The sequence below is a fragment of the Doryrhamphus excisus genome, linkage group LG11 (genome assembly GCF_037039965.1).
Source record: "Doryrhamphus excisus strain RoL-2023G ecotype Guam linkage group LG11, RoL_Dexc_Guam_v1.1, whole genome shotgun sequence".
In the NCBI taxonomy this organism is placed as follows: Eukaryota; Metazoa; Chordata; class Actinopteri; order Syngnathiformes; family Syngnathidae; genus Doryrhamphus; species Doryrhamphus excisus.
In genome coordinates, this window is record NC_136367.1 from 2,488,521 (window position 1) to 2,501,448 (window position 12,928).

A 12,928-nucleotide genomic window follows, 5' to 3' on the forward strand; every position below is an offset into this window, starting at 1 on the left:
ATATATGGTAGCATGTCTTAAACCCATTTGAGCACAGGACTCACTTGGTGGCTCCACCAATGTCATTTACTGTCACAATTACACTCCGAACTTAGTGCCCGGAGCTTTGGTGTCATTCCCGTTATTCCAGTTTCGCTGCCTCCCGAGGCTGAGCAAGTTTGTGTCATTTTCACAATGTAGAATGTAAGCATGTACATACAGTACAGTGTATATACTGTATATCACGGGGCTTAAACATGCGGCCCGCGGGCCAAATGTGGCCCGCAGGACACTAGTTTGAGGCCCCCGCCTTGATATGAAAGTTTAATGTTAGTTTGATATGGATGCTGTATGGTAGCATGTACCCAGAAAAAATGATTACGTTTGATTAATGTTCATGTTAAAGGTTAAATAACTGTTAATAACTATCCTCCCTATCCGTGTGGAAGTGGTAAGTTTTTGGCGATTTAAGTTGAAAGGAAATAACTTGAAGGCTACCGTTTAGGTCGCTAGCTCTCTAGTTTGCGAGTTAGCATGTGTCTCAAGACGCTGCAGTTGCGCAATATGTTGTAAATAAAAAGAGTATAAATGTGACTATAGTCGTGTTTTGTCATGTCTACAGGGCTCTAATAATGCTTTGTTCATTTTAATCGGAAAAAAATAATTTGTCTACCCACCAACTATATGTGGTTTCTTAAGTTTTTATTATTTGCCGTTTTATTATTATTATTATATTTATTTATTACTGATTGATTTTCTTTATTCTTGACTTGTTTATTTATTTTTCATCTTATTTTGTGCAGAAAAATTAAGATATTTGAGAACAGTGGAATGTTTTATCAGAGCTTTTATTGTAGAAAATCAGAACCAAAGCACTGAAAAAGTTTGGATATTTTTCCGTTTTTTTTTTGGAAAACCTGATGCGGCCCTAGCTCCAGTGGCCCCCAAGTAAATTGAGTTTGAGACCCCCGCTGTATATGTACCGCTTGAGTGTCTTTCCCCATGTACTTCCCAAGACTTATGACTTGACTTGTCATCTTTTTTTTTTTTTTTCCCTTCTTCTTCTCCCAATCCGGACTCACGAGCTCTGCTCATTGCAAACCCTCTTGAAAACAAAGAGCTTCAGTCTTTGCTGAATAGCTTAGATTGACACTTTCCCAATCGCTGCCAGGGGTTCATGCCTCACCTTGTCATAGCAACGGTTGCTATGTTTGCGTCTACATGTGTATTTTCCTAGTGAGTAAAGATATATGACAAGACTGTATGGTATTTGCTTGACTGTGTTGTAAAAAAAAAAACACTGCATATTGAACGCAGTGGCTGACAAGCAGCAGACACATTGATCGCTGGGTAAATAAATGTGGGTTAGCTTATTGAGTCCATGCAATGAGGGCGTATGACCCGACTTACTGAATAAATTGGATGGCAGAATAACAGCTTATTAGCTGCTAAACTAAACAGGACTACTGCATTTTCAGCTAGCGGCTAATCATTTATAAAGTGCACATATTTGCACGTGTGCTTTGTTGTGGGCTCCCCAGATGAAAGGCGTTTCTCATGTGGTGGGTTTCGTGCAGCTCCCGAGTCAGCATCCAGCCACTAATCACGTCTTCCTCCTCCTCTTCACTGTATTATAATTAGAAACAAAGCACAAAGACACTAAAGTGTGAGTGAGAGATGTCGGGGTTAATCATCTTCCAAATAACTGACAAGAAATCATCATCAAGTCTCTTAAGGGTTTTGGTTCAAATTAGTCTTAATGTTTTTCCCGAGGACAGGAAGGATACAATTAACATTTGTAACATTTGTGTGTGTGCACAGCGGTGAATAATGGATGTTTATCCCCGAACGCTTTATTGATAGAAGTGTCCCCGATGGCCCGATGCCAATGTAGGTTCTCTGCAGGGGTCGGAATGTTGCTGTATTTAACTCTTATTAGGTTTGTAACGGGTTGGTTAATAGATGAAAACAAATACTTGCATCCCAGCTCATGACCGCAGTACGAGGGCAAATAATACCAAACAAGCGTGGAAACTGCACTTTTTTTTTTTTTTTTAATGTTGCCCATCATCAACGTTGTACAGGTATAAAAATTAGAAAATTAGAATTGGCAGCATGCATGTTATAAGACACACCTATTCCACTTGTAAAGCGACAAAGCCTTCAGAAAATAACCCTCAAACACTCCATTTATGGTAATGGTAATGGTTTTATTTCATTTGAACATGCATTCAGATTACAATTGAATGCATCACATAATCAGTTCACAGTTCCACATGTCCAAAAGGAGTAGATGGATAGATAGATAGATGGATAGATGGATAGATGGATAGATAGATAGATAGATAGATAGATAGATAGATAGACTTCCTTTATTGTCATTGCACAGTAACACAGCAGTGAAATTGCCAACGAAATGTCGTTGCCTGGCTCCCGTATAATAATAATCCTCCCTATCCGTGTGGAAGTGGTACGTTTTTGGCAATTTAAGTTGAAAGGAAATAACTTGAAAGGCTACCGTTTAGGTCGCTAGCTCTCTAGTTTGCGAGTCAGCATGTGTCTTGAGACCCTGCAGTTGCGCAATATGTTGTAAATAAAAAGAGTATAAATGTGACTATAGTCGTGTTTTGTCATGTCTACAGGGCTCTAATAATGCTTTGTTCATTTTAATCTGAAAAAAATAATTTGTCTACCCACCAACTATATGTGGTTTCTTAAGTTTTTATTATTTGCCGTTTTATTGTTATTATTATATTTATTTATTTATTACTGATTGATTGATTTTCTTTATTCTTGATTTATTTATTTTTCATCTTATTTTGTGTAGAAAAATAAAAATTAAGATATTGAGAACAGTGGAATGTTTTATCAGAGCTTTTCTTGTAGAAAATTGGAACCAAAGCGAAGTTTTTTTTTATTTTTTTGTTTTTAATAAATGCATTTTTTTTTGGAAAACCCGATGCGGTCCAGTCTCACCCAGACCCGAGCTCCAGTGGCCCCCAAGTAAATTGAGTTTGAAACCCTTGGCCTAATGGCTAGCATGCTTGACACAGTTAAGAATGTGAATGAGTGAGCACCAAATCTAAAATTGTATCTATTGCGGTCCTAATGTATTTGTGGCGGGCCACCCCAAATAAATGAATCTAAGGTAGTGTCTTACTGAAGTATAATTGAGTAACCTTGAGCTTCCTGTTTTTTTTTTTTTTTTTTTCTCTGCAGCCAAACCCTTTACATCCAAAGTGAAGCAGATGCGCCTGCACAAGGAAGACTTCGAAATCCTCAAAGTGATTGGACGGGGAGCTTTTGGAGAGGTAACGTGCTTTTACGTTTGAAATGCTCAACATCACCTCGTAACAATCTCACTGTCGAAAACCCGCAATTTTGGTTTTTCCCCCTTTTTTATTGCGGTGGAAACAGGTGTCATGGGTCAGTTCGAAGCCTCTCTTTATTCTCACGTCAAATCCTGTCTATGGTTTTTGTCTACCTGTCTTCTTTTGACACAACATATGTCAAAATCTGAAACTTGTTCCTCCAGGCGCAGGTTTTTTTTTTTTTTTTTGCAATAAGATACTTAGACAATACTTAGCAGTAAAAAGACAATCCTGTTGTACCTTTAATACCTTGATTACTGCGATATACAAGTGCAATAGTGTCTTGCTTTCTGATGCATTCCAGTTGCAATGAGCCGTGCTGGTCTGCTATTTTGAGCATGACTCCACTTGCAGCTTAAACAAAGCTTGTCAATTCTCCATTCATTGTTAACCTCATTGCAAATGTACCAACCCATCTGCATGTTGAATTATTATTATTATTATTTTTTTACATATAAGGATGTTGTCATTAGGTTTTAGCTGATGATGCAAAGCAGGGGAAAGAATCAGCCGATACTCATAATGCTCATAATGTATACAATACTCAATAATACATACTGTCCATCTTAGCAAAACGTGGCAGCTTGAAATGGATTGACTAGAGCATGGGTCTCAAACACGCGGCCCCCCTGCCTTGATATGAAAGTTTAATGTTAGTGCGGCCCGTGCAAAGTTTGATATGGATGCTGTATGGTATCATGTACCCAGAAAAAAATTATTACGTTTGATTAATGTTCATGTTAAAGGTTAAATAACTGTTAATAGTTATCCTCCCTATCTGTGTGGAAGTGGTAAGTTTTTGGCTATTTAAGTTGAAAGGAAATAACTTGAAGGCTACCGTTTAGGTCAGGGGTCTCATACACGTGGCCCGTGGGCCAAATGTGGTCCGCAGGACACTAGTTTGAGGCCCCCCGCCTTGATATGAAAGTTTAATGTTAGTGCGGCCCCACGCAAAGTTTGATATGGATGCTGTATGGTATCATGTACCCAGTAAAAATTATTACATTTTAATTAATGTTCATGTTAAAGGTTAAATAACTGTTAATAGTTATCCTCCCTATCCATGTGGAAGTGGTAAGTTTTTGGCTATTTAAATTTAAAGGAAATAACTTGAAAGGCTACCGTTTAGGTTGCTAGCTCTCTAGTTTGCGAGTTAGCATGTGTCTGAAGACCCTGCAGTTGCGCAATATGTTGTAAATAAAAAGAGTATAAATGTGACTATAGTCGTGTTTTGTCATGTCTACAGGGCTCTAATAATGCTTTGTTCATTTTAATCTGAAAAAAATCATTTGTCTACCCACCAACTATATGTGGTTTCTTAAGTTTTTATTATTTGCCGTTTTATTATTATTATTATTATTATTATTATTATTATTATTATTATTATTATTATTATTTATTACTGATTGATTGATTTTCTTTATTCTTGATTTGTTTATTTATTTTTCATCTTATTTTGTGTAGAAAAATAAAAAGTAAGATATTTGAGAACAGTGGAATGTTTTATCAGAGCTTTTCTTGTAGAAAATTGGAACCAAAGCTAAGTTTTTTTTTTTAATTTTTTTGTTTTTAATAAATGCATTTTTTTTTTTTTTTTGGAAAAACCTGATGCAGCCCAGTCTCACCCAGACCCGAGCTCCAGTGGCCCCCGAGTAAATTGAGTTTAAATGCATAAATATGGCAAAGACAGTGTGCTTAAGGTGGGGGGGGGGGGTTACAAGAAGAAGCAAAGTGGAGTACAGTGACTCCAGGAGAGATCGGGAGAAGACAAAAACAGCAAGGCGTTGCCAAGAACAGTGTACCCCCCCCCCCCCTTTTCTTCCTCTACAGAGGGATCTCTGGGGGAAATCCAAACACTGCAGGAATGTTATCATTGTATTGCATTAGCAACATTCCCCGGCTCATTTAATAGACTGCAGACCCTGTTGCATGGGCTCCTGTATGTTCTGCTGTTTGTGTATCTATGCGTCTGTGTGAGGGTGTCACACCTCATATATTTTTTATATGTTGGAGCATAGCCCAAATGCAAGGATATTTAAAGAAATATTTTTTTTCCCCAGAAGATGAATCCTCCTTTTGTGTTGTGCACGAATGTAAGAAAGGAGTAGAACCCATGTAAGATGGTCACTAAGTCCTGAATGGTTTGTTTTGCCGCATTCAGGAAAACCAGGAAGTGGTTCAACCACGTTTTTCTACCACGTTGATCTCTTTCCATTATGGCGTCTGCGTTATCGCAATCGTTCCATTCCAAGAATCGCATCTGTGCAAATGTCCTTCCTTCGTGCTACCTCTTTTTATTGACATTGTCATCTTTGCACCAATCAATTAGGTTCGTCAGACACAAAATGAGGCCGCTCATTGCTTCCCTTTTCCTTTGCGTATGGCTAACTTAATTCCCTCAGTCCATTTTGCTCTCTTTTCGCTGTGAGTCACTCGTTTTCTTTGCCTTGTTAATGAAATTAATGTCATCGATGCTGAAGACCGACAAAATAGTTGCTGAGAAAACTTGCTATCTGAATATGGTCTGAGAGTAGCCATGTTTACATGAGTTACATGAGTTTTTTTTCAGGATGTAGCCGTTTGTTTTTTTTTTTTATACGTAAGTACAGTAGAACTTTATACCGACGCCTCTCAGACTAGCTAACGTTGACATAAGTGGTTGTCGACGTAACCACAACCGAAACTTAACCACTAGCCACGTTTACATGAGTAGTTTTTCTCTTTCTGAATGGAATCTTTCCGAAAGTAATGGTATACATGGAAAGGAATATTCCAATCGCGTGTCTACATGCGGCGCTATAATCAACCAGAATAGTCAACAGGGCATGCCCAGTAAAACGTAAACACCAACATCACGTGATACCGACTTCCTTCCGGTTTTTCTTTCACTTGTTGGAATAACTCCGTATTGCCAGTTTTTCCTTTGTCTGGTCTCGAAATTTAGTTTGAATCAAAAACCTCAAATTTTTTGTTTTTAAATCGAAGAACGTCTGGAGCTGCGTGTTTACGTCATATCTCAGCATTCGCTGAAAGAACGCACTCGGGAACAATAAAAGATAATGTTCAATCTTGCTAATATTTTATAATTAAGCTCGGCACATGTTTTATATAGATATGTATTTTCTTTTTTTTTTTTTTTTAAATAAAACCGGACTTATGAATGGCGTATAGAAGGGTTTAGATTCTGTTCCACAGATGGCGCTAATGCACACCGAAAGCTGCTTGCCAACCGGCCAATAAACAACAGAAGAAGAAAAAAAACACCACGAAGAAGAACACAGTCTGACAACGTTCCGATTTGAGCGGGTACAAGATACCTCAATCGGATTGGGGAAAGGAATATTCCACCCATGGGAATCCCGTTATATATTCATTCGGATTGGCACTGTTCTTTCGGAATGAGGTGTATTCTTTCTGTTTGAGCAAATAACTGGAATGGAATTGGAATATTTGGGTCCATGTATACGTGGATATTGTTTTACATATTTTAGGCGGTCCTCAATATTTTTTGTATTGTGTGTGTGTGTGTGTGTGCAGGTCGCAGTTGTCAAAGTGAGAAATACAGACAAAGTGTTCGCCATGAAGATTCTCAACAAGTGGGAAATGCTGAAGCGAGCAGAGGTAAGCATCACTCGCTAACCGTCAGACGTGCAACAGTACCGCTGAGGGGGGGGGGCCCCCCCCAGACATGGATTCCATTCCCGGAACAAGAAACCACTACCCTGTATTCACGCACAGACATTTTGCACATGTTGTCGCCGTGCATGTTTTGCTTCTCAACTTCTTCCTGACATGGCTGACATTCCTGAGCGTCCCACGGGTTTTGAGGCGTCACGGCTCATGCGTCACATGCTTAAAAAACGGCGCCGTGTTATACATGCGTGCGTGAATGTTTGCCAATATTTTCCTGTCCTATGTACGCTTCTCCTATACGCCCGTAGGTTCATCATCAATATGTGTTTTATTATTAAAATGGGCATACATATTTCGGGCACACTGTCAAGTTGTGTGTGACATTTGACCTTATCGCTATTTTGTCTTTTCTTAGACGGCGTGCTTTCGTGAGGAGCGAGACGTGTTGGTAAACGGAGACTGCCAATGGATTACCACCCTCCACTATGCCTTCCAGGATGATAACAATTTGGTATGATACTAAAATAAGTTATATTAAGTTATTTGCATGGTAGGCTTCATGATGCTAAAGTATAAGCCACACCGATTGGTTGGCTTTTATTTTTTTTTTAAGTACATCATTACATCTGTTTTTCCCTTCATTCATTCAAGGCCGTTCATTCATTTTCTTCCACTTATCCGCATAATTTTCTCTCATGGAAAAAAAAGTTTGTTTCTGCCTTTCTCCGTTCTTTAGTAATCAGAAGTAGAACATACGTACGTTTCAGGAAAATATCAGTTCCCAACTAAAAACTATTTTTTGTGGGAAAAGCTACATTTCAAGCATAATTTTCTCTCATCAAAAAAAAAAATTTGTTTCTGCCTTTCTCCGTTCTTTAGTAGAACATACGTATGTTTCAGGAAAATATCAGTTCCCAACTAAAAACTATTTTTTTTTGTGGGAAAAGCTACATTTCAAGCATAATTTTCGCTCATCAAAAAAAAAAGTTTGTTTCTGCCTTTCTCCGTTTTTTAGTAATCAGAAGTAGAACATACGTATGTTTCAGGAAAATATCAGTTCCCAACTAAAAACTATTTTTTTTTGTGGGAAAAGCTACATTTCAAGCATAATTTTCTCTCATCAAAAAAAAAAGTTTGTTTCTGCCTTTCTCCGTTCTTTAGTAGAACATACGTATGTTTCAGGAAAATATCAGTTCCCAACTAAAAACTATTTTTTTTGTGGGAAAAGCTACATTTCAAGCATAATTTTCTCTCATCAAAAAAAAAAGTTTGTTTCTGCCTTTCTCCGTTTTTTAGTAATCAGAAGTAGAACATATGTATGTTTCAGGAAAATATCAGTTCCCAACTAAAGAGTATTTTTTTTGTGGGAAAAGCTACATTTCAAGCATAATTTTCTCTCATTAAAAAAAAAAGTTTTCTACCACTTATCCTCACGAGGGTTGCGGGTGGTGCTGGAGCCTATCCCAGCTGTCTTCGGGTGAGAGGCGGGGTACACCCTGGACTGGTGGCCAGCCAATCATAGGGCACATATAGACAAACAACCATTCACACTCACATTCATACCTATGGACAATTGGGAGTCGCCAATTAACCCACGTGCACACTTCCCCAACTCGAAGTTACCCAGCATGCCTTGAGGGTTATAAATGAGTGGAAAATGGTACTATTTTGCATGTATATTAGTTTTTTCTTGATACATGCCTGGCTTGTTCCATACACATGCATTCATTTTCTACCGCTTATCCTCACGGGGGTTGCGGGGGGGGGGGGGGGGGGGGCTGGAGCCTATCCCAGCTGTCTTTGGGCGAGAGGCGGGGTACACCCTGGACTGGTGGCCAGCCAATCACAGGGCACATATAGACAAACAACCATTCACACTCACATTCATACCTATGGACAATTTGGAGTCGCTGGGATGACTGAGGGTGGAATTGAACTTGGGTCTCCTAGCTGTGAGGCACTCGACCGCCACACAGCCGTCCACGACACAATGTAGAAAAACAACAATTCAATTAAACAGTACATAACAATCAGAGGATATTTACATTTACCAGAATAGCTGTCAACAAATGGGATAATTAATTAATCATTGATTCATGATTAATTGTTGCAGCTGAAATTGAAAACATGGTTCAAAAGTCTTTTTTTTTTTTTTTTTGCGGCCCAGTCTCACCCAGACCCAAGCTCCAGTGCCCCCCAAGTAAATTGAGTTTGAGACCCCTGGTTTTGTCTAATGTTCATTCCAGAGTCCTCATTTAGGCGACTCAGGGGCCGGATACGGAGTGCGGGTCTCTAATTGAGAACCAGTCCTCTCTCTCTCTCTCTCTGTTTCTCTCTCTCTCTCTCTGTGACCCAGAGTTCAAATGCCACGACTGCTTGTCATTCCATTTCCCACATTCTCACAACAAATGCTTTACCCGAGACACTCCCAAAAAAACCTAAGGCTAGACGCCGCTGCCCTTCCTTCCAGTCATCTAATTATATGAAAAAAAAGCGATGGTTACAAGAAGCAGAAGAAGCTAACTATCTTTTCCTGCAAGTACAATCCTGATCAGAAGACCAGTTAAAAAAATTACAAGAATTTGTTTCTGCTTCAAAATGCAAAAAGAAGAAATGGGAGTGATGGAAAAAAAATAAAAAAGTAAGTAACAAGCATTAAACTCAAATAATAGATTATCAAAAATCTCAAAAAACTTCCCTTCCCATCCATCCCTAAATGTTTTCAATTGGATTTGGATCAGGATGGTCCAAACAAGGGAGGTCATTCCTTTGGAAGAACTTCCATTGTCTTGTTGAAGTAGCTACAAGGTTCTTCATTCATGACGGATGCTCCCTGCAACATGTATACATATCTACCGTTTGACGCCCCTGCACAACCCGTTCCACTTAAGAACAAAAAGACCTCAGATCATGATGGCACCCCGCTATGCTGTGCCATGTGGAAAACATTTTTTTATGTAGTCTCCATCTTATATCCTGGCATGACAAGGCGATGTCACCTTTGGCGAGACGTTCAAAACCGTCGTTCTTCTTAACGCCCTTCTCTCGCAGTTGCTGTCTGATGGTTATAGGACTGCAGTCAAGTTATATTTGGGTCGAGGATCCTCCCATGTCTTGACGGACAGTTAGACGGATCCTTAGACGGGCAGATTAATTTTTTAATTTTTAATTTTTGTTCCATAACTTTCAGGATCTGTATGTTTTTTTTTTTGGTATCCTCATCACTCCATATCAATGTGTGACTAAACCCTCCCCTAATGTTGTTGTAGTACCTCGTCATGGACTACTACGTGGGTGGTGACCTGCTGACCCTGCTCAGTAAATTCGAGGACCGGCTGCCCGAGGATATGGCCAGATTCTACCTGGCTGAAATGGTGCTGGCTATCGACTCCATTCATCAGCTTCACTACGTTCACAGGTAAAAAAAAAAAAGGGGGGGGGGGGCAGGCATCTTAACAGGATGGAAACCCCAATTCATGGAGAACTTCAGACATTTCATTCAAAATCAGTGTTGATATCAGTGTTTTTTGGGGGGGTTATGGATAGGGATCGACCGATATGTTTTTTTTTTGGAACCGATGCAGATACCGATTTTTTTCCATCACCCTTACCCGATTTTGCTTGGACCGATATTTGTGGCCGATACTGCCACTTACTGTAAGTAGTCACGATCACTCAGTGACAAATTTACTGACAGCAGCCCGCCACCAGTAAAGGTGGACCGCCACAGATAGATTTTATGGTACTTTTTTTTTTTTTGGGTGCGACCTAATCACACTCTCATTATAACGGGGTAAACAATAACGATAGACAGACATTTAAATATATATATGATATAAATATGGAGGGCTGCACGGCGGTCGAGTGGTTTGCGGCTCGGCTAGGGTAAGGGTGATTTTTTTTCCATCACCGTTACCCGATGGCCGATTTTGCTTGGACCGATATTTGTGGCCGATACTGCCACTTACTGTAAGTAGTCACAATCACTCAGTGACAAATTTACTGACAGCAGCCCGCCACCAGTAAATGTGGACCGCCACAGATAGATTTTATGGTACTTTTTTTTTTTTTTTTGGGTGCGACCTAATCACACTCTCATTATAACGGGGTAAACAATAACGATAGACAGACATTTAAATATATATATGATATAAATATGGAAGGCTGCACGGCGGTCGAGTGGTTAGCGGCTCGGCTAGGAGACCCGAGTTCAATCCCACCCTCGGCCATGTCTGTGTGGAGTTTGCATGTTCTCCCCGTCCACATTCCAAAAAACATGCTAGGCTAATTAGCGACTCCAAATTGTATGACAAAAGGTATGAATATGAGTGTGAATGGTTGTTTGTCTATATGTGCCCTGTGATTGGCCGGCTACCAGTCCAGGCTATACCCCGCCTCTCGCCCGAAGACGGCTGGGATAGGCTCCGGCACCCCACCACAACCCTCGTGATGATAAGCGGTAGAAAATGAATGAATGAATGAATGATATAAATACGGAGGGTTGCACGGCGGTCGAGTGGTTAGCGGCTCGGCTAGGAGACCCGAGTTCAATCCCACCCTCGGCCATCTCTGTGTGGAGTTTGCATGTTCTCCCCGTGCAAGTTTTCTCCGGGTACTCCGGTTTCGTCCCACATTCCAAAAAACATGCTAGGCTAATTAGCGACTCCAAATTGTATGACAAAAGGTATGAATATGAGTGTGAATGGTTGTTTGTCTATATGTGCCCTGTGATTGGCTGGCCACTAGTCCAGGCTATACCCCGCTTCTCGCTCGAAGACGGCTGGGATAGGCTCCAGCACCCCCCGCAACCCCCGTAGAAAATGAATGAATATAATAAATATAGAAAAAGGTGTATTTTAAGTATAGAACTATCTGCTTCAAGAAAAGAGCCCGGGAGCCACTAATTGCATGGTGTTATCCAGGGGCCCTTGTGGGGGGGGCTGGGGGTGGGGTGGGGGGGGCAGTAGATTCTATAGCGAGTGGAAGGAAGGAACTAAAAAGGAACACAGAGGAGGGGACGACACTATTTCCCTTGAAGTCCCCCAGGGGGACTGTTTGGGACAGTAATGATTGGGTATGAATGATGTGGGTGTGGTGCTGATGCATGCCCTCCACGTACCAACCCTCAACCCCTCCTCTACTTGGTCTTTTTACATACGCACACACTTGTGTTGTGGGAGAGTCCCACTTTTTTTTTTTGCAGAGGGTGGAGTCACCCAGGCAGATCCCTCGAGGAGGGTGTGTTCTGCCGGCTGGGCCCGTCCGATGAGTGTGTGTCTGTGTGTGTGTATATTTGGCAGCGTTTAGGACAAGGGTGTGTGTGTTTTCATTTTGGTGATGGTGTCTACATATGAGTGTTTTTTTTTTTTTTTTTTTTTTAAATTCCCATGACGTAAGCTAAAGGCCAAATGCTCTCACCCACTAAATCAAAGTCCATTACATTAGAACAGGGGTCTCAAACTAGGTTCTAGCTAGGTTCTGGGTGAAGCCGGGCCGCATCAGATTTTCAAAAAAAAACCCAAAACACGTTTATTAAAAACTGTAAAAAAAAAAATAAAAAAAATAAAAAAAAAATCTTCAATGCTTTTGCTCCGGCTATACCTTACACTTTTTCAGTATTTTGGTTCCGGTTTTCCACACCAAAATATCTAATAAAACATTCCACTGTTCTCAAATATCTTAATTTTTATTTTTCTATACACAAAATAAGATAAAAATAAATAAATAAATTAAGAATAAAGAAAATCAATCAATCAGTAATAAATAAGTAAAATAATAATAAAACAGCAAATAAGAAAAATGTAAGAAACCACATACAGTTGGTAGAGAAATAATTTTTTTTCAGATTCAAAACAGTTATTTAACCTTTAACATGAACATTAATGAAACTTAATAATTTGACCCAATTAGCAAGTTAGCATCGTACTCATCGCCCATCTGGGAGC

General features: G+C 39.9%; 1 protein-coding gene across 4 annotated transcripts in view; it reads left to right on the top strand.

Moving 5' to 3' along the window:
* Positions 1 to 12,928, top strand: part of cdc42bpab (CDC42 binding protein kinase alpha (DMPK-like) b) — a 73,132-nt gene that overhangs the window by 24,463 nt on the left and 35,741 nt on the right. For all 4 annotated transcript variants that reach the window (XM_058074555.2, XM_058074571.2, XM_058074590.2 and 1 more), the window contains exons 2-5: positions 3,199 to 3,290; positions 6,888 to 6,971; positions 7,399 to 7,494; positions 10,253 to 10,401. In XM_058074555.2, the coding sequence (XP_057930538.2) occupies positions 3,199 to 3,290; positions 6,888 to 6,971; positions 7,399 to 7,494; positions 10,253 to 10,401 (421 nt within the window). The remainder of the gene's footprint in view (positions 1 to 3,198; positions 3,291 to 6,887; positions 6,972 to 7,398; positions 7,495 to 10,252; positions 10,402 to 12,928) is intronic.